Source organism: Nothobranchius furzeri, chromosome 1, assembly GCF_043380555.1.
Source record: "Nothobranchius furzeri strain GRZ-AD chromosome 1, NfurGRZ-RIMD1, whole genome shotgun sequence".
Taxonomy (NCBI): Eukaryota; Metazoa; Chordata; class Actinopteri; order Cyprinodontiformes; family Nothobranchiidae; genus Nothobranchius; species Nothobranchius furzeri.
The window spans coordinates 53,359,792-53,386,256 of NC_091741.1; the positions used below are offsets into that span (position 1 = coordinate 53,359,792).

The 26,465-nt window shown below is 40.9% G+C and overlaps 2 protein-coding genes across 3 annotated transcripts in view; both read right to left on the reverse strand.

Annotated features, from left to right (window-relative positions):
- The window catches only part of strip2 (striatin interacting protein 2), a 41,063-nt gene extending 22,378 nt beyond the window's left edge, over positions 1-18,685 (reverse strand). For both annotated transcript variants that reach the window (XM_054739611.2, XM_054739610.2), the window contains exons 1-8: positions 18,424-18,685; positions 14,510-14,579; positions 12,492-12,566; positions 4,850-4,984; positions 2,455-2,575; positions 1,979-2,047; positions 440-546; positions 227-354 (exon numbers count right to left, since the gene is read on the reverse strand). In XM_054739611.2, the coding sequence (XP_054595586.1) occupies positions 227-354; positions 440-546; positions 1,979-2,047; positions 2,455-2,575; positions 4,850-4,984; positions 12,492-12,566; positions 14,510-14,579; positions 18,424-18,534 (816 nt within the window). In that variant the 5' untranslated portion in view covers positions 18,535-18,685. The remainder of the gene's footprint in view (positions 1-226; positions 355-439; positions 547-1,978; positions 2,048-2,454; positions 2,576-4,849; positions 4,985-12,491; positions 12,567-14,509; positions 14,580-18,423) is intronic.
- A 3,603-nt stretch (positions 18,686-22,288) lies between these two features.
- Positions 22,289-26,465, reverse strand: part of ahcyl2b (adenosylhomocysteinase like 2b) — a 50,416-nt gene continuing 46,239 nt past the window's right edge. Inside the window, exons 12-17 of the mRNA XM_015957208.3 lie at positions 25,911-26,005; positions 24,852-24,950; positions 23,910-23,978; positions 23,715-23,793; positions 23,120-23,240; positions 22,289-23,029 (exon numbers count right to left, since the gene is read on the reverse strand). Of these exons, the coding sequence (XP_015812694.1) occupies positions 23,023-23,029; positions 23,120-23,240; positions 23,715-23,793; positions 23,910-23,978; positions 24,852-24,950; positions 25,911-26,005 (470 nt within the window). The 3' untranslated portion in view covers positions 22,289-23,022. The remainder of the gene's footprint in view (positions 23,030-23,119; positions 23,241-23,714; positions 23,794-23,909; positions 23,979-24,851; positions 24,951-25,910; positions 26,006-26,465) is intronic.

Genomic DNA, 26,465 nt, shown 5'->3' on the forward strand with positions numbered 1-26,465 from the left:
TAAATCCACAATCACGTACTCTTTCCACCTGCACTGTGAACGTTACACGGTCTGTTCATTATAAACATGGAGGAATAGAACTATTGGCGTGATAGTTTAAGCAGACTGATTGTTGTGAGCAAGCATCTGATATCAGTTTCAGATGAGCTGACAGTCGATCAAGCAGTTGTGCCTGTTAGCCAGCTCCATGGTGCTTCCTTACTTCGGCTCTAACTGACACACTAACCAGGATTGTTTTCCACAGCAGCAGCAGAACCTTCTTCATGGGGAAGTGTGGCGCGTTCATACTGCAGAACTTGGTCACCATGGTGAAGAGGAGCAGAGCGAAGGGCTCTCCGTTGTAAAGAGGTGAGCCTGGAAGTTCACGGGAACGTTACAGGATTTGAAGACGTAACGATCAGTGCTAACAGAATCCTGCACACACAGTCTGTAGACACACCAAGCTCGTTCTTAAACGCCTCTCTGGCTTCTCTCCACTCAGGTCGGTCGTCCTCAGTTTGGACTCTAACGGTCTCCACCATCAGGTACATGATGCTCAATAACACTCTGCAAGGAAAAGAGCAAACCCAGTTAAAGGGGAGGTTTTCAGAAGCAGACCAACAGATTAATTAGGACAATTTATCTCTTTGATTTTTAAAGACTGGCAGCCTGTCCAGGGTGTACCCTCCCGGTTTACCCAAAGACTGCTGGAGATGGGCACCAGCCCCCCATGACCCTGCATGGACAAGCAGGTATTGAAAACAGACAGATTTTTAATGACGGTATATTGTGTAAAACTTAGGCTTCCATGTGGGTCTCTACTGCTCCTATAAACACTCCAAACATGAAGTCGGCAAAAAATAAAAATAAAATCCATCCAGCCATTTTCTGTTAGTGTTTTGTTTTAGGAATTATACGTCTAAAACAAGCGGTTTCAAAAAGTCCCCATTTGTGACATCACAAACGGGAAATTACAAAAGAACCGCCTTTCATGTGCAAGAGATCTGCTGCTGGAAGAGCTCTTCCCAGATATCGGAGCTTCTCAGCTAATAGCAGCCTGAGCGGGGGATAGGTAGGCGTGGCCAGCTCCTGTTTGTTTTCTTAAAGTGACAGGGCCCTGAAACGGCTCATTCTGGAAGGTACTGAAACTGTCAAGAATAAAACAGCCGAGATTGTTTTATGTGAGAGGGATCTAGTGCAAAGCACTTCACAAACACGTTCGGTATCGACCATAGAACTATTATAAGTTAAGAAAAATATGCTAAAAACATCCCCTTTAAAGCCAACAGCACTAAAGCCATTATCTCACGAGCGTGACTAATCAAAGTTGTGTGAAAACAACATGGAAATTCTCAGTGATCTAGTACAAACTCATTTGTATACATTTTAGTCACGTAGAGCACATGCATCAGTGCCAACAATTTATAAGCAAAAAATACTATTTCTCTTTTTAACCCACAAAAGTAAATATCATAATGAAAAAAGCACTAACTGTATTTTTCTTGTTATTTTTCAACAAACTATTTTCTAAGCCTTTGTGCTTCATGTGGATCTCAGAGTGTAAAGAAAATAATTAATGGGTCTTATTGAACATTTTTTTACCCATGTCCATTGAGGCCCAGAGTTATATCATAGACAATTGTTTTGTTCTTTAATTTTAATCTAGTCGATTTTCATTGTGAATGAATATAACAGTCATGAGACCCTCCTGACAGACTGTCCCCCTCTCCTGTCGCTCCACACTCATCTACAGTTTCCATTTCTCAGCTCATCAGCTGGTAATTATGTGTGTTTGTCGTCCAGGGGATGCACAGAAGGAGGCTTGGGTCTGTCACCTTGGCTGTGTGTGACTCTAAACTCATTAAGCGGAAGCTGAGACTGAATCAAAAGGAATGGGCTGAAGACTAACTCATCAGGTGGATTTCATTAAACATCAGGTGGATTTTCTTCTGCGTCTGCAGCACAAGAAGATGTGAGTGGCGTGCTTAACCCCACTCACCTGAGCTCTGTGCTGTCTGCGAGAGAGATGGCCGGCTTCCTCACTGCACTGCTGCACGCCTGGCTGTTACTGCAGATATCATCAATGTTACTGTTTTAATGGTTTGCTTACAAAACAACAAAAATAAAAACAGCAGAGTTAAAGTAAAAACAGATGCAGCTGAACAACCAGTAAATCAGATTATAATCTGGAGCTTGTAGATGCACACAATGCCATTTTCATTCCACAACCTAATCCGCTGAATGCCGTGCGTGTATTTGCCTGATTGCTTTGGTTGCACTGCATTGTTGTGCAGACTGTGCCATGATGCCTCAGAGAAGCTTACATAACAACAAAACAAGCGTCGGATCCCAAAGGAGGCAGACACCAGCAGTGGAAAAGCAGGGTGCCGCTGCCACTCTGCCGGCTCAGTGGAAGGTGTGAAATAACAGCCAGAGATGTCACACTCAAACCTGATTATTTGGTAAGAGACTCACTCTATCTCCATGCTGAGCAGCTCCAACAGCGCCGTGAAGAGGCCCATGTCATAGAGCAGGAAGATGTTGTGTCTGGACCAGTGGAGCACGTCCACCTCGGTGTCGCACTCATCAAACACTCCTAGAAGGAAAGTGGGACATAAAAATTGATCCTCTCATTCAAATATTTTTATATGTGCAGAAAAAGAAGCATGTCAGCCATAGGCGGAGATCCCAGGGGGGACGGGGAAAGTTGACCCCCCCCCCCCACACACACACACAAAAGTTATTGTAAAAAACACATAAATGCTATCAGTGAACCTGTATTGTCTTCTAAAACCACAACGTAAAAGTTAGTCTGCAAATACAAAACAATGTGTTTTTAATTGTTGAGAAATTATAGTCCTCCACCCCCCCCCCCACCCCCACCCCCAATTCCTCAAGTTTCCAACGGGCGGGGCTGCCGGCTCTGCCCCGCTCACAGCTTCACAGCAGCCCGCAGGCTCACAGGAGGCGGGAATCAAAAAGCCAGCGGTTTCAGTGGCGTGTCCAGATCTTTTAAAATGGGGTGGCCCAGGTGAGGCACAACTTTATGCATGGGTGGCACCAATGCTTATGCCTCTTTTGTTTCACCCCCAAGCCTTTTGTGGACAATGAAAAGCCTGTTCAAAGGTAAATTAGTGTGTTGGCCCCTGGGGTGGCCAATCAGATTCCAAGGGTGGCATGTGCTACCCCAGGCTACTCCCTGGACACGCCCCTGAGCGGTTTCCAGCAGTAAGTCATTTATCACACGCTTGTTCTACAAACTTAAATATGTGTGTCAAATGTGGTCATAAATGTCAAACACAGACACCGATTATCTTTAGATTTTGATCACCGGTCAGAGATCCCTTTATGACAGACCTCCACCACCACAGTAAGAAAAAAAAAGTTGTCACTTCATGTTCTCTGGTCATTCCAGGATTATTCCACTATTATTATTCCATTTAGCAAGGTGACCAAATGTTCCTTTTTCCGGACACGTACGCTTTCACGGTCTGCCCCTGGAATCTGCGGAGCATTTATAGATCGATGAAAATGTTTGCGTTTCATCCTATTTAGCAGAAGAATTTGGTAGAATCAAAACTAATTGGTCCGATGTATGGAAAACCACAGCGTTTAACCGCTCTTATCCCGTCTTCCCCAGGCTCTGCAGTCGTTTACAATATGTCAAAGAGCAGGTGCACCGTGCAGCTTAGGGATGAGCTGGTTGCAGCAAATGTGTGGTGGAGGCACGTTGCTCAAAGCTCTCAGTGTAAAAGCCAAAGATCCCGTTGGACACACAGACCCAAAAACACTATGAAAACTGAGAAAAGTGAGAGATTGATTAAACTGAAAGATAAACTATAGAGAATGTATATGTTTAGTGTATTTGTAAAGTAAATGTTTTTAACTTTTATTATTAAAATGAAACAAATATTTCAAGAATATATTTTTAGATTTTGTGTATCTTTTCGTTCAGTAGGACTTAGATAAAGTTATTAAATATTACAGTTATTCTCTAATAGCCTACAAACATTTCTATGATTTAAAGAGATTTCAGTCATTTGATACTCGACTTGTGAAAGCTGATTTGAAGTTTGTTATTTTTTCTAGACATATTTAGAAGGAAAATTTCAAATATATTAAAATCAATATGGAACTATTTGGATTTTAGTAGCTTTCATGTTATGTGATTTAATAAAATTTTAATTTGACATTTTATGTTCTCTCTCTTTGTTGTGAAAAAGTTAGATATGTTTAATGCTTTGCATCCGTCCACACGTGTAGCTGTTGGTCAGCTAATAGCCGTGTCATTTCAGGACATGTTGCTTCAACTATTAACGATCTACTTTTAAATCTTTATTCTGAATTGCTTATTCCGTTTTAGGCCACAGTCTTGTTATTGAAATGAAAACAAAAAGAAAGGATGCTTATGGAGATGTACAAAACTGGCAAGATATTATTGATGATCAATATCCTCCAGCTCCGTTCAACTGACAATATCCCGTCTGTGTGTGTGTTGCTGTCCAACTGTCAGCAGACCAGGTCAGTTGAAATGGCAGAGAAATGAAAAACGGCAGACATCAGGTTGTTTTTTAATGCTCCAGAACGTCAAGTAAGTAGAAACTTGCATTTTGATAAAGACATCTATAAGAAAGAAATGAAATTGTTTCTAAATGGTTTCATTAGGCAAAGTCCAGTCACTTGAGCACAGGCAGCCAGAGCCTGTCAGACACAGGCACAGAGTCTCAGGTCAGTCTCTTATAAGGACATACAGTGTTGTATGTAGAGAGCATTTTTTTTCATGTCCCCCTCAAAAATTACTCTCTGAAGTTTTACTGTTTATTGCCCCCCCCAAAATTGAAATGGGATTTCCGCCCTTGATGTCACCCACCCTGAGTCAGGTAGAGGATGGCCCTGGCCACCTTCAGCCTCTTGTCCCGGTCTGTCACCTCCAGTGCGTCCAGCAGACTCATCACATACGCCTTCTGCTCCTCCATCGGCAGCTCAGTCCACCTCCTTCCTTTAGCTGCGTGGACAACAATAACACAACACAAACGTTTATCAGCTGTTACAAATGGTGTTGTTTCTTTTATTTCCACTAAGCCTTCCAGGCTGGAGGAAAGAAAAGCTTTTGTCCAGTAATATCATTCCATTCCAGTGCTAGAGGCGGGCTCAAGAAGGCCAGCAACAAATGAAAGGTTAAGAGAACCAAGCTTAAAGGAGACATAACATGCTTTTAAGTTATTCCTTTTTACATCTAAATCCTTCAGTTGGGGTCTAAATACAGTGGAACTGCAGTTCTTTGGTCTGATTTCCTCATTATTGTTGCTCTACAGACCCTCATCTACCCCTGTTCTGAGGAGAGTCTTGAGAACGAGCCGTTTTTGGGTACTGTCTCTTTAAACTGGAGGAGGAGCTGTAAACTCCGCCCCCTCCATAGTGCAGACCTGTACTCTCCTCCCCCAGTCGGACTTTGTAGTTCTATAGAGAAATCATTATTTAGCATAGCAGATTTAGCATAGCATATTAGCATTTTTAAAACATGTGGGGAGGGTAGTTCATCAAGCTGTTTCAAGGCTGCTAACTCTCTCATGCATTTGTCTGTAGTCACTCACTCACACCCGTCACGGCCGATGGAGGGACAAGCTAGCAGGCACATGTGCGCGCGCACACACACACACACACACAAGGAATGCTGCTTGCTTATTTATTTCTATAAAAAATGTTTTAAAAAATGATACAGCTCATTAAAACACCATTAAAAGAATACATTTTTTTAAGATCTCTATCTATATATATATACATACATATAATTATAAATAATTTTATAAGTAGTCTTATTTAATATTGGGTGTCTTAATGGCTGAAAATGGATAAAAAGCAGTTACATTTTAATTTAAAGATTTGAGATTCTAGTCAAAAATAAAGAACATTCCTCCAAATGTTCTTTAATGTGATCATTATAATTCTAATGCTTACAACTTTGTTTTTATTGTCTGCAATGCGTAGCCTATATCTTTATTAAATGTGTTTAGCTGTAAAGTGGTAATTCTCTCTAATGTGTACAGAGAGGTGGCCATCAGTGCTGCAGTGAAATTCCCAAGATCAGTCTGCTTTGCTAACAAATATAGTTAAATCTTACCTGCATTCTAAATAAATACCGTTAGGTGAAAACATCAGTAGGCATTGAGTTATTGATACAATCCCTAACAGCCAGAATGGAAGAAGAGCATGCTGGGTCATCCTGGACCTGAGCCTGTTCTGTGTATTTACCTACAGGATGCAATAAATGTCTACAAGGCGGAGTTTGGACCATTACATCTAAAAGAAAACATACAATCAGTGATTTTTTTTAATTGTTTACATTAATATACAAATTTTCTAAGTATTAACCTCACAGCAAATAAGTAGAACAATATAATAAACAGGCTTTAGTAGTTAAAACAGGCGTTGTGCACACAGGTAATTTGTGTCTCGGTGCTGGTGGTGTCTAGGTCTCAGAGTTCCTGTCCTCCTGCCGTCTTCTGTTGTCCTCAGGATACGGATTGATGTTTCCTGATGATGAGGGAGGGGCAGTATGTGGGCTTCAAACTGGTCCTGGATAACAGTGGGAGACCTCCGTTGTCTGAATACTGAGATCAGAGAGTTGGTGAGATGCAGATCTTCTCTACCTCATCTAGAAATGGAGTTGGTTCAGGGAAAACTTTTCCAAAGACCAGTTCCATGATGTCATCGTCATATTCTGCAATGATAGACGATAACTTTAATGACATATTTTGTTTACAAGCAGCTTTAGGAAAGTCGTTTCTTTAGCTTTCATGTTTATAGTCATGTTTGTGTTGCTGCAGTGACTTCATATTCTTACAAATGTAATAAAATAGTGACACTAAAATTATACAAATGATTCCTTATGAAAGGAAGCTCATTAGAGAGCAGTGCAGACAGACTTACTACTCTATTAAATCCACTGTGTTGACGCACTTTAATGACTTTGTCACGCTGCATTTTAGCTGATATGGGACTTTATTTACTGGATGCTAAGATTACATCACACTCACATAGAATAACACACAGGCTCTCTGCTGTTACAATCAGTGGGAGGTTATCATCTGGTGTAAAAGAAGGCGTTGATCAGAAATCACGTTTTATTCCACGAAAATCAGCCAAATCCGCATTAATCTGGGTGCTAACTTTACTAGCATACTGTGCTAGCGATAGCAAGCCGGATGCTAACGCTTTAGTGCTGCTAATGCCCGTAAATCTAAAGTAAAGTTTGTCGACATTTTAGAGTGATATGAAGCTTACCGCTCTGCTGCTGTGTCCCGGTGCTGCCACATTCAGATAAAAATGACTCCTTTTAGATAGATGAAGCCCTCAGTACTTACTAGCCTGAAGACACGAAAGAACGAACCACGCGCGCGCACACACACACACAAACACAAACACAAACACACTACTTTTTCTTCTGTGTTTTTTTAGCAGTAGTGTCATCAGCTCCTGGGTTTAAATACTGCCACACCACCCTTCCTTAAAACGAGGAACAGTTTTGAGCTGTGTGTGGCTAAAATAACCAGACATTCTGCATTTTTCCAATAGGACTACAAAAAATCTTAGCGAGAAGAAAAAATGGCGGATTGGCTCTGTGTTTAGCCGAGGGCCATTACCATATTTGGTAGTTATCCTCACTAAATTAATTACTGATGTAATAGATTATGTAAAAACTGAACGGGTGGACAAATATGCCCAAAACTTAATTATTAAATATCTAAATAGCAACTCCAGTGAATAATATAAGCCTTTTTGCTCACTTAGATACTTAAAATGTGAAACACACTGTGTTAATGGATAAAAAAGTGGGTTTTTCATGTTATGTCTCCTTTAAAATCTCTGAGTTGGTTTCATTTTTACACCGTTTGATTTCAGACAAAACACTCAGTTTTGTTTCTAGTGCTGTCAAGAAACACTGAATTACGAGAAGAAATTTAATTTGGGGAAAAAATTGGTGAAAATACAGATTTCAAGATGGCCTAATGGTCAAATAGCAGAGCAGCCTCAAACATCATCTGTTCTTTACAATCCTCTCCTGATGTCACCAGCTTGTGTTGAACAGAGGTGTGTGTGGAGAGCATTCACAAACACCAGCTGTCATTTAAAAAACACACTTCTACATTGGACTGCTCATATTAGGACATGCTGCAGAAACAAGACAGATGGACTGTCTCCCTACACTGTGATCCTCAGCAGAAACTCACTCATGGACTAATTTCACTCAAATACTTGTGGGTTGTTGTCGGCAGGTTAAATAATACAAACAATTGACTGAGATAAATCTTTAATCACGATAGGGAAAAAGCTGGTGTGTGTGTGTGCGTGTGTGTGTGTGTGTTGACAAATACTAAAACATAACTGAGTGAACCTTCTAGAATAACAACACAGCACGTGGAGGGAAAAACAGCTCACCATGCGCCTGCCAATGGATTCAGGCTAGTTCTTGATCCTATTCTATTCCTGGACTCATTTGATTAAGAAGATGGAAATAGACATTAAACAACGCTGAGATTCTATTACGGATACCCATGGCTTGTCTACTCAAATCACACGTGCTAAAAAAGGCTTTTCTAATTCCAGACAAAAAGAAAAATCCTTTTCTAACCACAGAAGAGCTAAAAAAATAGCATGACTCCATAATTGCTGTAATTGATTCGAGTCACTCGCTGGGAAATTAGGGGAAGTGACACAAAAGATTCACAAGTCAGAGCCCCTCATGTACAGTTTAAACACAAAGAGCACGTCAAGCTGTTGGACACACACACACACACACACACACACACACACACACACACACACACACACACACACACACACACACACTAATGAAAAGGACGTGATGTGAAGCGGCGGCTCTGTGCTGTATCTCTGTGAAGCAGGAGGCCCTTCTCTAATTCTCCTATTTATTATCCTGCAGCTTGCAGAGGAGGTAACAAATAAAGAGGCTCTCACTCAGGCTAGTATTAATGATTGATGCTTCAAAATGAGAGGCCTGAGACGCTGCCTTCATGGTTATTCTTTATGCTCTGGACACATCGCAATTTTGCCTATTCAGGAGGAAAAAAATTGTGATTTTGTTGTAACCAGACATTAAAGTGGCAAAAAAATGTATTTAACTTAGAATTAGAAAATGATCTCATTCAATAAAAGTTGAGATATATTAAGCAAATCTGATTTTTTGCATCTTTTTGTGCTGCCTTGTGGGTCTCTAAAGGCTCTATAAACACTCCAAACGTGGAAAAAAAACTGTTCTCTGTCAATGTTTAGTTTTCTAAATTACATGCCTAAAACAAGCGGTTACAAAAATTAAAGCAAAGAAATTTGCATAGAACTCCCTCTCACCTTTCCGGGCTAGAGGAGCAGCGGCTCTACTCTGAGCCCCTCCCTGGATATCAAAGTTTCTAACCCTGGGCAGGTGGGCGTGGCCAGCTCGAGCTTGTTTTTCTTTAGTGACAGAGCCCTGTAACGGCTCATTCTGGAAGGTACTGAAAGAGTCAAGAATAAAACTGCTTTGGGACTTTGTCTAAAGAACATCATAGGGAGCCTCAGTCACTTTCGCATGATGGGTCTCCAGAAGAACGAAAAAATGAATACAAGTCAACGGAGCTAAAAGCGATACTTTCTAATCCGCTTTGCCTTACGCCCTGGATCGCACATATGTTGTACTGCAATTTAAATGAAAAGTAATGATGTGTGTTTCGACCACGCCAGTCACGTACTTTGAGATTAGCTTGTAAAAGTTCGTAATTAACATGACTACATCGACACGTCGCATATGTGACGTCACCACATAATCTCCTCTCCCCTAATGTAGCTGCTACTTACCAATTGACCAGATTTATGGTGGTTCTTTCCTCCTGTGGGAAGTTTGCTGAACTTACGGCCCTTTTCCCTCACTTTTCTCCGTGTCTGGTTCGATGACGTCATGTTCGTGAAGCGCATTTGTAGTCCTGGACTTATTTTCACACAAAACCTAAAATATCATTCCCCCCGTTCGAAAATAAGCGCATTCTTGGTATCAAAATGTGCCTTTAAAATTCACGGACATCATACGTGAATCCATGGCACAAAACAAGCGGCGTTAGAAAATAGCGTTTTTGGCCCCATTGACTTGCATTCATTTTTTCGTTCTTCTGGGGACCCATGATGTGGAACTGACTTAGGCTCCCTATACTTGTGTTTTGTACAGGCAAGGCAGCTTTATTCATATAGCACATCTCATACACAAAGACAATTCATTGTGCTTTCCATTAGCAAGATTAGCAAGAACTTTAAAATCGGCGTGACAGAAAATACAATTTAAAAGTGACAAAGAAACAAAGTTAAAGGGTGAGCGGTTACAGTACAGACGGTACAGCATAAGAACATTTATTCAAAGGCTGATGAAAACATGAAGGTTTTCAATTTTGATTTAAAAGTTACTAGAGATGGGGCACATTTGAGGTCATAAGGAAGCTGATTGTATCCATGAGCGGCATAGTAGCTAAAAGCAGCTTCACCCTGTTTGGTTCTGACCCGAGGTTCTACCAGCTGACCGCTTCCTAAGGATCTCAGAGCCCTGCTGGGTGTGTATACAGGAAGGAGATCCAACATGTATTCTGGCCCCATGCCATTGAGTGACTTAAACACTAGTACTAGTACTACTGGTTGTGCAGCGCACCAGGCTAAAGACCAACGGTGACAGATCATTTGCTGCTGTGGCCCCCAGACTCTGGAACTCTCTCCCCCTGAGCCTGAGATCAGTGGACTCGGTGGTCTCCTTTAAGAAGCAGCTGAAAACTCACTTGTTGAAGCTGGCTTTAGCGTGACCTTCATCACCACCCTCTCCTTATTCTGCTCTTTCTACTTATTCCGCCTTTCCCCGCGATCCACTGATTTCCCTCTTTCCTGTTCATTTTCTCTCTCCCTTTTCTTATATTATTATTATTTTTTATATATAAATAAATATATAAAAGATTGTTTTCTTTTTTCTAGTAGAAGCACTTTGAAATAAATTCTGTAGTTTACTGGTAACCAGTGTTGAGATTTAAGAACAGGAGTGATGTGCTCTGTTCTCTTGGTTCTTGTTGAGACTCTAGCAGCAGCATTCTGAATAAGCTGCAGCTTCACAGCTTTTTTGGGGAGACCAGTCAAAAGACCATAGCAATAGTCTAGCCTGCTGTAGGTGAACACATGAATGAGTTTCTCTAGGTCTTGACTGGACATGGGAACCCTGAGTCGTGCTATTTGATGCAGATGGTCTAGTTATAGCCCTAATGTGACCAGTGAAGCTGCGTTCTATAAAAACTGATGCAGTGTGATCACCCAGATACCTTTACTTGAGTACAACAGAGGTGTAATGTGTAGCTGGTGAAATGGACATATTAGGAAAAACACAAATGGTCAGATGTTCGACACATCCACATCTTTGGTTATGATTATGTCGAGCGTGTGTCCCAGATTGGGTGTTTGATTATGGAGACAACAGATGATAAAACTATTATAACTTAAGAAAAAACGGCCATATGTCTTTTTTCACCAATCCCCCATATGTACAACACCCTTCAGGTATCATGATTCGATTCTTCAGTGCCTTCAGCTTCCAGAGATTTGAGACCATGGAGGCCCACTTGGGTTTTTCCAGTTTAGAAACCTCCTTGAAACCATTTTTCCTCCATCTAGTTTCTCCTAAATGCTAGATGGAGCTTCTTCTCTTCAAGGGTCACCACAGTAACCTATCCTCTAGGCACCCACTATCCGTCTGATGTACTTGTTTGTCTTTTGCATTAGCCAATTACTGTCTTTTCTTCATTAATAACCTCTTCAAGTAAGTTTTGTTAACCTTCAGTCTCATTATTAGGCCTGGTTCACACAGCAAGATAATCATGCTGATTTTTGACCCAATCCTTTCCTTCTGACGATCACAAACGACACGCCCAATTACCGTAATTACTAAAAATAAATAAAGTCATCAGATATTCCTACCACGTGTTGTGTGTAAAGACCTATTGTCAACTTGAAAGCACGTCAGGACCACTCCGACTAAAAATCGGTGAGATCAATTGTCTTGGTCCATTTTGAAGACAAATGATCATGCTGCCTGTTGAAAGTGACGTGTAGCCACGCTCCTCCTCTGTCGTGTTTGTTTACTCCGAAATCACGTCTGATCTCGCAAGATTTCCAGTGTGAATGGAGAATGTTCGTGTTCCAAATCTAGTAGATCTGTGATTTTTTTATCACTACTTGTAGGGTCTCATGTTTTGAAAAACTACCAATTATTTATACATCCTGCTGTGTGAACCACATCTTAGAGGAACAGGCGAGGCTACTGTAATTAGCCAGAAGTTATTCATCAGCTTACTGAGATCTTCTCTAAATAGCTCCATGTGAGTCATTAAATACATTACTGACATGCAGATATCACTATGATGATGCATTTTTTTTATATTTTGTGTAGCCGTACTAACAATATGAACAAAATTTGGTTATATGCAACACAAACACACCGTGACTCCTGAAGTCCTCCTCAAAGTTGTCTCTGTTCAGGGCAAACTCTGGTTCCTCCGTGTAACTGTAGAGCTCTGAGGACAAAACAGACAAAAGAATAAAGACCAAGCCCTCACCCCTCAGTGGTTGTAACTCTGTGAAGTATGGACAACGATAGCGCTCAGCTACTATCTCACCAAGTTTTAGCCCAATATCTGTAAAACTGAAAGAATTTGCTAAGGTCAGTTGGCTGGGGCAGCCATCATGAATTGGGTTAACTCCCAAAGTTAATCATTTGTAGATTTGATTAAAATTCATCCATGGACAGACAAAGACGTTGTAGATTTGGACTCCTGTCTCTATGGATTTAATCTTTTTCATGGCCATCTAACCATTTGTCACAGTGTTGCGCATCTCCTCCTCCTCCTCCTCTTAGATCAGTCATCTTCCTTTGACCCTGAGGTACCGTCACTACAGAGCTGCTCTGACTCTTTGTTTGTCAGTGTGACTAAGAAATCTGGCAAAGTGGCTCCAGATTACCAGAAGGACAATATTATTTTGTCTAAAACAATAAATCAATGCCATTCGTTCGAACACGTGTTATACAGACTGTTGCAGAGTTTAATCTTGTAGACGGATTAAAATTCGGTGATAGGTCCAGGTTTTAACTGAACTAAAATAATTAAACACTTTTCTGTCATGTGTCCTGTGACTTGGTGTTAAAGCAGATTTCACTTATTGATGAAAAACAACTGGCACGTCACCGTCAACCATCACCATTGTGTCCTTGAGCAAGACTCTTCACCCTCTTTGCCTGCTGCTGGTGGTCGGAGGGAACCAATGGTGTCTAGTGTGTAGGGCAGCCCCAGTGCTGCTGTGGCTATCTTGTAGCTCACCACCACCAGTGTGTGAATGTGTGTGTGCATGGGTGAATGACTGTTGTGTTGTGAAGCACCTTGGTTGGTTCTGGGATTCTAGAAGGTGCTATACAAATACATGTCATTTACCTAGATCCATAGATCCTGGACAAGCCCCCATTTGTTACAAAATTAGCTTATGTTAATCCATAAAACAAACAAAGCTGCACTGTAAGCTCAAAAGCTTGAACTCCCAGGGGTGGGAGTTGAACGCGTTAGTTACGATAAATCATAATATAAAAGCAAAGCTGCACGTTTGTCAGCGCATGATTTCCTGGTACAAAGCTGAACAAAACATGTGGTTTTGTGCAAACTGTGTAAAAAGGAGTTTGCGTACCACCAAAGCTGTTCAACTCTACGTTCTGAATGCCAAACATGTTGCTACAAGCCCAGAAACCGCCAAACATGTTAGCACTAGCAGTCCCGGATTAAATGACTTCAAACTTCGAGACCAAAGTTAGTAAGTCAGCATCAGACAAACTTACTAAGTCTCTCGCAGAAAGATTTGGTCTGGACTGTAGACCACCATCAGTGGTAGATGGAGAGTTAACGTTTACATTAAATAAAATCTAAAGATCATATCAGGATTTTATTTTGACTTACTCAACTATAAAATAACCACACAGTATCCCAATAAAAAGAAGGAAGCATAAAGATTATTCTGATTATTCCCAAAAAATATTTAGATACAAAATATTGCGTGTGTCTCTCTAAACTTTTACATTTTTATTTTGTTTCTAGTTTGTGAGGTCGGCAGAAAACCGTGTTTGTTGGGCTTACTTTCTTTCTGTTTTCTTGGCCTGATAAAAATTATTTTGTAATCGTCGGTATTTAGAGCGAGTTATGGACCCCTCCTTCATCTTAATATATTTTGGCTTGATTGAGGGTTACACAGCAGTCTGTGGTAAAGAAAAATGCTGTTTAAATTCAGCTCAACTTGGCAAAGAATTATGGTTGATAAAAGATGGATACGTTGTACTTTTACTTTCAAAATGCTTTTTGCTTGTCACAGTTTCTTGAATAAAATTTTTATTTCTAAGAAAAATTCAAGAAAATAAAAAAATGCTACTGGTTTCTTAATCTTTCTCTTTGCAGGTGAAACAAAATCCCTCAAGTCCTACCAGAGAGCTCAGCGCTGAGGGTGTCCGAGTCTCCGTACTCAAACTCCAGGTTCGGAGACTCCATGGAGCTCTGTGGAAACAAAAAGAACAAAACACACATGAATCATCCCGAGTGACTATAATTAATCACCAGACATGAGTACAAACAGATGATAACATGTATGACCACTACTTGTCAGCTCACTTGCCATCACACACTCTTTTTGCCTCTTTGTGTAGATTCTCAGGTTATCATTGGTCGCTGCAGCTCCAGATGGAGCTGATAAACCATTTGCATATTTCAGATCTTCTTTCCCAGTTACAGGTGTTCTCTCGATGAGACAAGCAGCTTCTGCTTTAATCAGCCTAACTGAACAGGTACAGAAGCCTCTCTCCGACAGAGTGGTCTGAAAACAGCAGCGAGAAACTAAAATGGGCTCCATTTCACAGAGGATTTAGCTGATGTAGTCAGGCAGAATGATCGGTTCCGGTCTGAGTCTCATCCTCTGATCGGCACACGAGACACATGCAGTTTAAGTTTCTGGAGTCAAAAAGGGAAACAACAAACCTTTCTTATGCGAGCCTGATGACAACAAAGTAATGTTTCTCTTTAGAAGAGTAACATCCAAGCAGGAAGCACGTTCATGAAGGAAGTGAACAGATAAAACACACACCTAAGACTCTGCCGAGCTCACGACGTGCGAGAAAACTCTCCCCCGTTTGAGAGATAACTGGTTCCGCAACTCACATTAAGACAACATTTGAAAATAAACAACACGATGAGTTGCATCAAGGCTTTCCCTATTTGGTAGATGCATGTGTGATTACTAAAATGAGCAAAAAATAAGGTAAAACAACTTGATCATTGCTTTTTGAAGAAAGATGCAAGCTGAGATTTTACCCAAGAACTAATACAAGATTTCCTTTATGAGACCAAAGAGCCACTCCTGACATCTCCTCAAGCTCCACTTAGCCCAGACACCCCCAGAGGGCAAAGCCCAGATCTGTAAATAAGGACTCTGACTCAGATTTCCCGGTTAAACGACTTTACGTAGATGTTTAACCGTCTCCTAAGAGTACCCCGTCAGCAGCAGCAGGAATGCCAGCTAAACAACGTGATGTTGTTACAGCGTTTGTAAGGCAGGAAATAAAGTCCACTCTGGAGTGAAGATGAATGAGAAAATTACTTCTTAATCTCTGAGACACAATTAACGCCCACAACCTCCCCCCACCTGTCCCAGCAGCTGTGTGATGAATATGCTCCAATTCCCTCAAAAACCCCATTCTTCCTCTTCTCCAAGCACCCTGAGTGACAGCTCTGACTGAGTCACCAACATCTTTTATGTAGCGAGCCCAGAAATAAAGACCCTCCTATAATTTTTTAATGAGGAGACGGATTTGTAGCAGCATTGCTCTTTAAAAAAAGTCCCCTTAGAAGACTTAAAACTGAGCCGTGCTGGTTTCAGAGTGACTCAAACTCCAGTGTGATGCCTTCAAGACCATTCAACATTTCTGACCCACAGTCATAAATTAAGACAAAATAATAAATACAACTTGTTTAACTTAATATCTTCTGCCTGTTTGTCTTTTTGTTCTTCTAATACCATGCAGGACTAACAACAACAACAACAACAACAATATATACTTTTAATGCTAATAAATTTAGTTCTGCATAATTAATCTAAGTTTTAATTCAGTTCAGATCACAGGTCTGAACACCACAAAAACAACACAATGGATGAAAATGAATTTTTTGAACTTTTGTGTCATGTTCAGCCTCGGAAGCATGCTCATCTTCTGGGGGTAGAAAAAGAGCTAAACACACGGGCTGCATTTGACACAAAAAAGGCCAAGTACCTGGGCTTTGGACACAAAAGATAAGACTCCATTACCTTCATTTAAGACCCTCACGCTGTGTTGGAGCATCCAGTGATATTTTCCCAAGAGGTTTTTTTTTAATTTCCAAACATCAACACCCTGGAAAAAACAAATTGTCGTACTTGTGGACTCTATGCTTGAACCTTCAGGCTCCCGTAGCAGCTCTTCTCAGCTTTTAAGCAGGCTTTTTCTGTCCATGTTCTCTTCATGTAATTTATGAATAACATAAAATATTCAGTAGAATTAGTTTGTGTCCAAATGAATTTTAAATTTATGTCTAAAAGTGAAGAATTAGACATTTTTAACAGCCTATATGTATTTTAATTGTTTAAATATATCTATGAGAAAAGTCATCTGGATTTCACAATTGGTTCTAATTGCCTATAAACATGCTAACTCTGCCTGCAAATGTAACTACCTGCCTGCAGGATCCTTAAAATTTGAATTCTTGATTGATAGGATTTACTGCCATAAAGGGTTTTAACATTGACCCAAAAAAATGCTATTTTCCCCATAGTTGACCGGCGCTGAATAAAATTATTTTTTCAAAGTTGAATGACATCAATTGGATGAACATTTAAAAGTCTGTATGAATTTTTATGTTATTGTCTAATGATGAATTAAACATTTAGGACATGCTGACAGAAGAATTTATGTGGTATTCCTACTTAAATAAGAAACATAAAACCATGAAGAAGTTTTTAGTGTTAAACAACAGACTAAATGAGCAGAATCTTATATTTCAAAAGATGAGCAAATATTTTGAGCATGACACAAACATTTTATTCATGTCAAAATCTTTTTACACATGTGCTCAATGAATGTCTCAGACAATGGCAAACAAAGGAGGAGACGTTGAAAACACCATTATGGGAGGACAACCCCCTACATGGGGTGTACCACAGACAGATCTTACAATCTTACAAATAACTAGAAAGAGCTGGTCTGAAGGACAGCACAGAGGAACTCATCATGGCTGCACAGGAACAGGCCCTGAACACCAGAGCAACAGAGGCCAAGATCTACCACACCAGACAAGACCCAAGGTGTAGACTATGCCAAGAGGCCCCTGAGACAATCCTCCACGTAACTGCAGGGTGGAAGATGCTGGCAGGGAAAGTTTACATGGAACACCACAACCAGGTGGCTGGCATCGTGTACAGAAACATCTGTGCAGAGTATGGACTGGAAGCCCCAAGGTCACAGTGGGTAACACCCCCTAAGGTGGTTAAGAAAGCTAAGATCCTGTGGGACTTCCGGATCCGGATTGACAAAAGGGTGATGGCAAACTAACCGGACATTTTGGTGGTAGATAAACAACAGAGGACAGCTGTTGTGGTTGACGTGGCAATACCAAGTGATGCAGCATCATAATAAGGGAACATGGGAAACTAGAGAAGTACCAGGGCCTCAAAGAAGAACTTGAAAAAGCCTGGAGAGTAAAGACATCGGTGGTGCCTCTGGTCATCAGCCCAAACCTCTGGTAGAGGACCTAAGCTTGGAGATTATATATATATATATATATATATATATATATATATATATATATATATATATATATATATATATAAACTAGAAGGAAGGCAAGTTTAACTTCTAAAATCCTATTAATCTAAATTTGATGAAAAATATTTTTGCTTAAAGCAACAAAAGTCTGCAGGTTTAACTACTTATTGTTTAAAACAAGCACTTTTTTCTTAACCTGCAATGATCAATTTAACAGAAAACCCAAATGATTCCTGAGCTTTTCAAGTGAGGCTGCACCTGAAACAGAAGGTGTGTGTGTGTGTGTGTGTGTGTGTGTGTGTGTGTGTGTGTGTGTGTGTGTGTGTGTGTGTGTGTGTGTGTTGAGCTGAAGGGTCCTGCCAGCAGCAGCAGTCACATTTCAGAACCACTGTAGGATTACCGGGTTATTTTTAGGACTCAGCAGCCAAAATAACACCTCGCTGTCTGCCCGCATGCCTTTGAGCCAAGAAGCTGCATGGTGAAGGACATCCAGCGGGTGTGAAAGCTCCCCAGCAACAACACACACTCATGAGCTGTTAATCAGCGCGTACCTCCGACTCCTTCTGCTGGTCTTTGAACACATCTTTCCCCTTCGGTCTGGCTCGGTCTCCGTTATCGTTCAGGTTGTTAATGAGGGGGACCTCCATGTCCTCCGGTTGCATCTTTCACGTTCGACCCGGCTCACTTCCTCCTCGGGGGGCGTGAGTGCTGCATACCGGTCCGTTGGAGAACTGAGACTGCACCGCGCCAGGAGGAGCAGCTTCACTCCTGAGCCAAGCTGAGGGTCTCCTCCTCCTCCCCACCCCCTGCTGCTGCTACGCCCCCCAAAATTGTCTCGATTCGCTCTCCCCTCATGCCCCGGTGGGCGGGGTTAGAGACAGACAGCAGAGCTGACCCCATGGAGCTGAGACGGTGTCAGCACCAGTGGATGAGGTGCACCTATGTCGATGGGTGCACCCAGCGGGTCCACCTCACGCCTCCAGAGAGGCTGGTGTCTCGTTGGTTAAAAAATAAAGTAAAGTTCAAAGAATTAATTTTCTTAAAAGTGATTCACTCCTTAAAGAAAACAAAAATTTACGTGAAAAATAGCCAGTAAACTAACAAAAACAAGGTGATCGCAATCAAAAATGGTGACAAACCTCTGATTTTGTCTAAGGATTCTGGGTAGAATTTTTCCTGATTTTTTTAATGCATCAATTTTGCACATTTTCTTAGTTTATATTTTATAAAAGTGTTTATTTCTGCACCAATGTGCTTCCTTACTTGGTCAAAGTTGTATGCATCCACTGATGGGTGACATTCTTCCAACCTGGTTTTAATCATCTGCATCAAATAGCAAGTCTTAGAGATCTCATGTCCGGACAAGACCTAGAGAAACTCATTCATGCGTTCATCTCCAGCAGGTTGAACTACTGCAGTGGTCTTTTGGCTGGTCTTCCCAAAAAAGCTGTGAAGCTGCAGCTTATTCATAATGCTGCTGCTGGAGTCTCAACATGAACCAAGAGAGCACATCACTCCTGTTCTTAAATCTCACTGGTTACCAGTAAACTACAGAATCAATTTCAAAGTGCTTCTACTAGTATAAATCACTCAGTGGCATGTGACCAGAATAAATGTTGTATCTCCTTCCTGTATACGGGCCCAGCAGGGCTCTGAGATCCTTAGGAAACAGTCAGCTGGTAGAACCTCGGGTCAGAACCGGACAGGGGGAAGCTGCTGTGCTGCACACAGATGCAGTCAGCTTCATTGTGACCTCATGTGTGCCCCAACTTTAGTAACTTTTAACTCAAAAATGACATATTTCATGTATTCATCTGCTTTTGAATGAATGTTTCTTATGCTGCACTGTAACTGCTCACTCTTAAACTGCCCATTATCCGATTCTTAAATCTGAAATAAATTTGCGTATTTTAATTGTGCTGTCACATTGATTTTAAATGTTCTTGCTATTCTGGCTAATGGAAAGCACATTGGATTGCCCGTGTATGAAATGTGCTAAATAAATAAAATGCCTTGAACCCTAACAACCTCCAGAACCATAGTGATATCCATGATCTAACAAAACAATACATCTTTATTTACACTGATAAAGAGGAGTCTACCACATTTAAGTGGGAGACGTCTCCGTCTGGATTGGATGAGCTCATCAAGGCAGCTCCAAACAGTAACAGAACCCTCCAGTTTAAAGGGATACTAGGCAACTTTTTCATATTTTTAAATCATTTTCTAACTTGACTCTTTACAAGGTTATTGAAATGTCACTCATACACGTACCAATGTGGCCAGAATATTGCACTTGTGTGGCAGGCTGCCACCAGTTAAGACTGAGGCCCTGTCCACACGTAGCCAGGGATCTGCCAAAACGTAGATATTTTTCTACGTTTTGGCCCGTCATCCACATGAAAACGGAGTTTTTTCACACGAAAACGGATCTTTTTAAAAACTCCGGCCAAAGTGAAGATCTGCGTTATCTCCGTTTTGGGTGTCTGCGTGTGGACAGACAAAACCGGAGTTTCAAGGTCCGCAACGTCACTTTCCGCGACAAAAAAATGCTGACATCACGTGTGCGACCTGTGTTTACACTAGCCGACAGCATGGATGCCCTCAGAGCTGTGCTCGCTTTATCAATTGTCCAAGCGCTTTTTGCTGGTTTGTTTTTGCAAGCAGAATTACTGCTCCTTGCGAAAGACCACAGACGAAGGACGAGGTTAAGAACGGAGGAAGTACTGCCGCCTACAGGTCTGGCATGTCCTTAACAACGTATTTATCCGGGTACGTGTGGAGTTTTTTTCAAATGAGGTGGAGTGGATGCAAGTTTTTGGAGGGGCGGATATTCGTTTAAAAAAAAAGCCAGCTACGTGTGGACTAGGCCTTAGACAAAAATGGAGCTGACATACCTGGCGCTGAAGTCTGCTTCCAGCTTGTTTAAGATCATGAACACAGCTGATGTGTTCATTTAGCAATGAATCACTCCTGTTGACACTAAGTAAGGCTGGGGAGACATTTCAGCTGCTAAAATGTAAAAAAAAAATAAAAATAATGCACAGCAAGATCATGGAGATAAGTTTCATTTTCAGTTTAACTAAAAATAATAGACACTAGGGGGTGCTAAAAGCAAGCAACACTGCCTGGTATCCCTTTAACAAACCTATACAAGAAAAACATCCACAAATGCTTCCACTTATTACCCTTTTATTTATTATTAGATTATTGCTCATCATCTAACATGATCATTTTTAATAACAGAACAAGTTTTCATTAGACAACTTTAAACATATTAGAGAATTTAGTCAGTTTGAACTGAATGAGGATTTACATCAATAAATACAGGAGTCTGTTTAACCTTCCTATACACTCTGACTTGTCTTTTTGTATATAGTATGTAAATACACTTACGATGCTGGTGTCCCCCTCGCCTAACAACGTGTCATTCAGCTTATGACCCACAAAAAACAAAAAACAAAATAACAGTTCTACATCACAGGCTAGGATCCTGAGGCAGCTGATAACAAAAGCAACTATGGCCCGCAAGATAGAAAAAAAAAGACACTGCACATAGACAGAAACGTACAAATCACCCATAATCACTTTGGATTTATCTTGTTTTGAATGCACATTCAAACAGAAAAGATCAGGGAGTGTAAGACACAATTTGCATGGAAACTTTCAACTGCACAAAGACGAGAACACAAAAACAGTTTCATGGTTGCATTCATTTTCTGTTTGGTTATCTTACACCTTTAAATTCCATTTTTGACGTCTTCGATGTTCCAAGGGAATATTTAATTTGGGAGAAATTAGCAAAGACTGTTGTCTTTTGGGGAAGGTTCATTCAGCAGGTTAAACCGTTTGTTTTTTCATGTGCATCACAGAACAGGGTGGTTCCACATCTGGACTGTGAGCCAACAGATGAGACATGCGTTTGATTTCAGCATCATCGCGGTGTGGCGGCATCTCCCAGCATGCCGTGCGGCTGAGAACTGGCACACCTGCAGGTGTGTTTAGCATTTGAGAGATCTTTGTGCAGGAGTTAAAACCTTTTAAAACGTGGATGGGAACTCACTACAAAGGCTGACTACAGAGACGAGAGCGACTGTGCTTCTTACAAAGAGACGAAAAACTAATTTCTGAGTTTGTGTGTTTATGGCAAGTACAGTAAAACAGCACCATACTTTTTATAGAGAACCTGAAAGAGGAAATCCACTTCAACGTCATTTTGTGTCAGTTTTCAAAATAAGAGTAGGAGTTTGTTTATTACAGATTATTAGGACATTTAATTGCTTCTCTGTGGTCAAAATTAATGATATCAGACGGTGAAACAAACAGTAAAAGATAGAAAATATTCTTAAAATCTATTTAAATATCTAAATATACAGTATATTTCTGTAATGATTGAAAAAAATGTCATGCTTCTAATACAGTATGGTGGTTGTTATTGAAGGAAAGTCATGGTGAAATACTTACTTCAACACTGACAGGTTTGAGCAGCAGAAAGAAAAGAAAAGCAGCAGCAGCCACTGAAACGGTTTCACTGATGGGAGGAAAAGATCTAGTCACTTTTACCAGGAGAAAACCAAAGAAACAGAATGCTTCATTACAAAAAAAGAAGGAAAAGAACACTTAAAAACAGAACAAATCTCGCTGAAATAAAACACAAGATATGATTGGACCCTGAGACCCCGGCCAGAGTATAGCCCCTCCCCTTTCCAAATCATACACAACAGAAATCACAAGTAGAAAAAGACAAAACAGCAAACATCTTCATTTGCTTCATTTTCTTCTTTTGAAATCACAACTTTATTTAAAGAGTCCATTTTATATTTTTTTGATAAAAAAATGAAAGAAATGGCAAGGTGAAGGACATATTGCCATGGAAACGGAAGAGAATGATGGAGAAATGAGGAACAGAAGAGGAGCTAGATCTAAATTAAAGGAGCAGTTTGAGTTATTATTATTATTATTATTATTATTATTACTGTAGTTGGGTGTGAATAAATAAAACCACGATGCAGGGAAACACCTCCGTCTCCTTCCTCCAGATGTTAAGCAGGTGTTGATTATTCCATTTGTCCTTCCTTCTATCCTCCGCTCCCTGTGTGCGTGCGATTTATGGAGTTTGGATATTTCCTCAGCTTGGCCATCACACTTGTTTAATACCTTTAAAATAAAATTTAAAAAACATGGTTCACATTAAATCAGCAGTAGAAACGAGGCAGACTAAAACGCAGAGCAGACTTGAGTGAATACCTGTAGTAGTTTGGCTTAAAGGGCCCGTTTTTATTCAAGCCCAGGTACTTGGCCTGTTCGTCAGTCAGCTCTGTGAGATGTGCGTCGAATGTAAGGAGATGTAAGCTGGCCACATACTCATCTGGAAAACAAAAACAACGGGTCCGCATCCTTCTGCATCTCTATTTAGTGATGAGGAAACAGGAAGCACCAGGGAGGAATTTACCTGGTTTTCCCCTCTCTGACCTCACATAAGCCCTTCTCTCTCTGGTGTTTGACGCTTACAAGGTGACCTACATTTCTTTGCTAGGCTCTGCTTTCAGCCAGCGAGCTAACAAACGTTACTGGCAGCGCTGCAGACGAGCACGCATATATGCACACAGACAGGACTCGCTCTACTGTCAATGATTCGCCACCCAGGGAGCTGATGCTGGACTGAACAGACGAGCTGAAGCATCAGATGAGGAGAACAGAGTCTGCAGGACTTCTGGGCTGAAACGGATCCACGATTGGTGATGACTTGTGTGTCTGATCTGATGTGCCTCACTAATGCTTTTAAATCGATTTCTTCAGTTGTATTTTTCTGTCTAGGCTTGTGAACTAGAGGGAATCTTACCCATCTTTTTGGGCAGCAGATAAACATCCTGCTTGTAGCGTCCCTCGGGGGCATTGTAGAGCTCTATCAGAGCCAGAGCCTGGGAGGAGACAAACACAAGACTTATAAACACACTAGAACAGAAAGCTCTTCCTTAACTGTGGCTCAACAAAGCACAGAAGTTTAGAGTGTGATATTCAGAAAGAGGGTTTTTACCTGGGTTGTGGCGGTGATTGACAGAACAAAAGTGGGCACGGTGGAGCAGCTGAGATTCAGCAAACGGCCCTGGAGAAAACAGAAACAACGATGAGAAAAGATGGGAGGAAATCATCTGATGGACACTCAGCAGCTCAGATCTTCTAGGAACACTTCTCTGATTTGGTTATTGCCCTGTGGAACCAGATCGACAAGGTTTTTCAGGAAGAGGAAAGAAAAGTTCCACTGCAACAAAACCAAACCCTTCTAGTGAATTTACACAAATCCACAGGAAATAAAACCAAGTTTCTTTTCATCCGTAACACGAAGAGGATGTTAGTAACATAAACTACAAAGGCCCTGCGGAGCACTTCTTCAGGACATTGAAGAGCGTGCATCTTCAGACTGGCAGGTGGTGTGACCTCTGCTGAGCTGCTCTCATTCTGTCATGGCTCATAAACACACACTTCTGCTGCCGTGTGTGTGTGTGTGTATGTGTGTGTGTGTGTCCAGGCTGGGTCCTCTTTAAATGTATTCAACAACTTGTTTGTTTTGAGACATTTAATGTAAAGACAGAAAAGAAGATTCAAATGGTGTGTGACAATTCAACACCTTCAGACCTGACCATGGATGTAAACCCCCTGGTGGTAGAGAGGCCATCACAGCTAAAACACCTCATCTCTTTTGTATTGAAGGTAGAGGGTTAGACGATACAAAAAGCATTAGAACATAAATATGAGCGTGTTATTTGTCTTTCTGGATCAAACTGAGCATGAGAGTAAAAAGTGCAGCCACACATGCAGAACCTCCTATTCTCATTCATTTTAATAAACAAACCACTATTTACACAGATGGCCATTACCATTACTGATATATTGAAGCAAGTTAAATATTGATGTTTGGTCCACTAAAGTCTTTTTTGGGGGGTGGTGTGTGTGTGTGTGTGTGTGCGTGTGTAGGTACCTCTGCCAGCAGGACTACCCTTTTCCCATCAGGCCAGATGACATGGTCCACCTGTGATCTAACTCTCTCCCAGGTGAGTTCAGGAGTCCGCAGACTCGCCTGTAAAATTAGCACACTTTATTATTATTATTGGACTGAACCATTTTAGCAAGTCTATATCACCAGTGGTGAAGTCAGTAATTTCCTTTGACATGTAAACCATTCCCTCCACTACAAATAAACAACTGCGTTTTATCGAGTACATTTCTGCTAATTCTCTTGCATCTACAACCTTCATCTTTGTCATTTTAACGTCTCATATTTATTTACTCAGCATAAAAGCATCTTTAGAAACTCACACAGTAAGAATCAGTAACATTTCTAATTTCTAACATCTCTAATTTCCCTCTGGGATTAATAAAGTATCTTTGATTTGATTGACTGATTTAATGTCCACACTGAGAAAACAAGAGATACATTTATTGTAACTCTGATGTCTGTTACTTACGTAAATGAGGCCGTAACTACGGGGCACATTAGTTTCTTAGACATTTACGACTCATCTCAGACTATAATAATTACATAATATAATAATTAGATCTTTACATACATTGATGATTGAGGCCTACAAGAGACAACAGTTATACTGACTGACCAACTGTTTAAATTTAGGATAGGATTTTGTCTCCAGTAATATTTTATAATCAATTTTACTGAGTTTAACAAATAATGAGTGAGGGTCAGGTGTGAAAACATAAAGGATGTCTTAACCGCTGTCATACTCCATGTAAAATGAACCCAGTTGTAACAAAAAAGAAAAAGTTGATGGCCTCAGAGGACAAATGAGTCTAATTAGCAAACACTCAATTAGTTATATATAAAAACTACCTTTGGAATGTTAGCTCAAAGGTAAAGGATCAGGTCCTTCACAGCAACCTTTTAGTTACCATGACAACAGTGCACGGTCCAAGCTGGAGTTCACAGCGTGCATGGGATTTTGTCTCCTAGAATGATGCGATCTGTTTTGTTTACATCCTAAACCTGCAGAAGGAAAAGCCAGTGACGCAGCGGCTAACTGACCACGTCGATCTCGGTGTTGGAGTGCCCCATGTTGCAGACGATGCAGCTGTTCTTCATGCGGTCCAGGTGATCCCTCACCACCACGTTCTTATTGCCTGATGGGGAGGAAACAAAAAGATCTGGTTAGAGGGGCTTTACAGGAAGTCTGAGAAGGAAAATCAGAGGAGGCTGCGCCACTCGTGGTGTCACTAGCTTTAAGTGGACATATGACTTTTTTTCTTACGTTGCAATGGTCCTATGATCGACACTAAACACAATCATTAAGTTATTTGCAATAAATCTCTCTCACACAAACTGATTTCAGCAGTTTATTCTTGACATTTTCAGCACTTCCAGAAAGAAATGTTTCAGGGCTCTGTCACTTTAAAAAAAACAAGCTGGAGCTGGCCACGCCCACCGATTCCCCGCTCAGTCTGCTATTAGCCAAGAAACTCCGCTATCTGGGAGGGGCTTGGAGTTGCTGCAGCCCCTCCAGCAGCAGCACTCTCTTGTTTGTGAGGTTGCTCCATTTTAATGATCCTGTTTGTGACATCACAATCGGGGGACTTTTTGAAA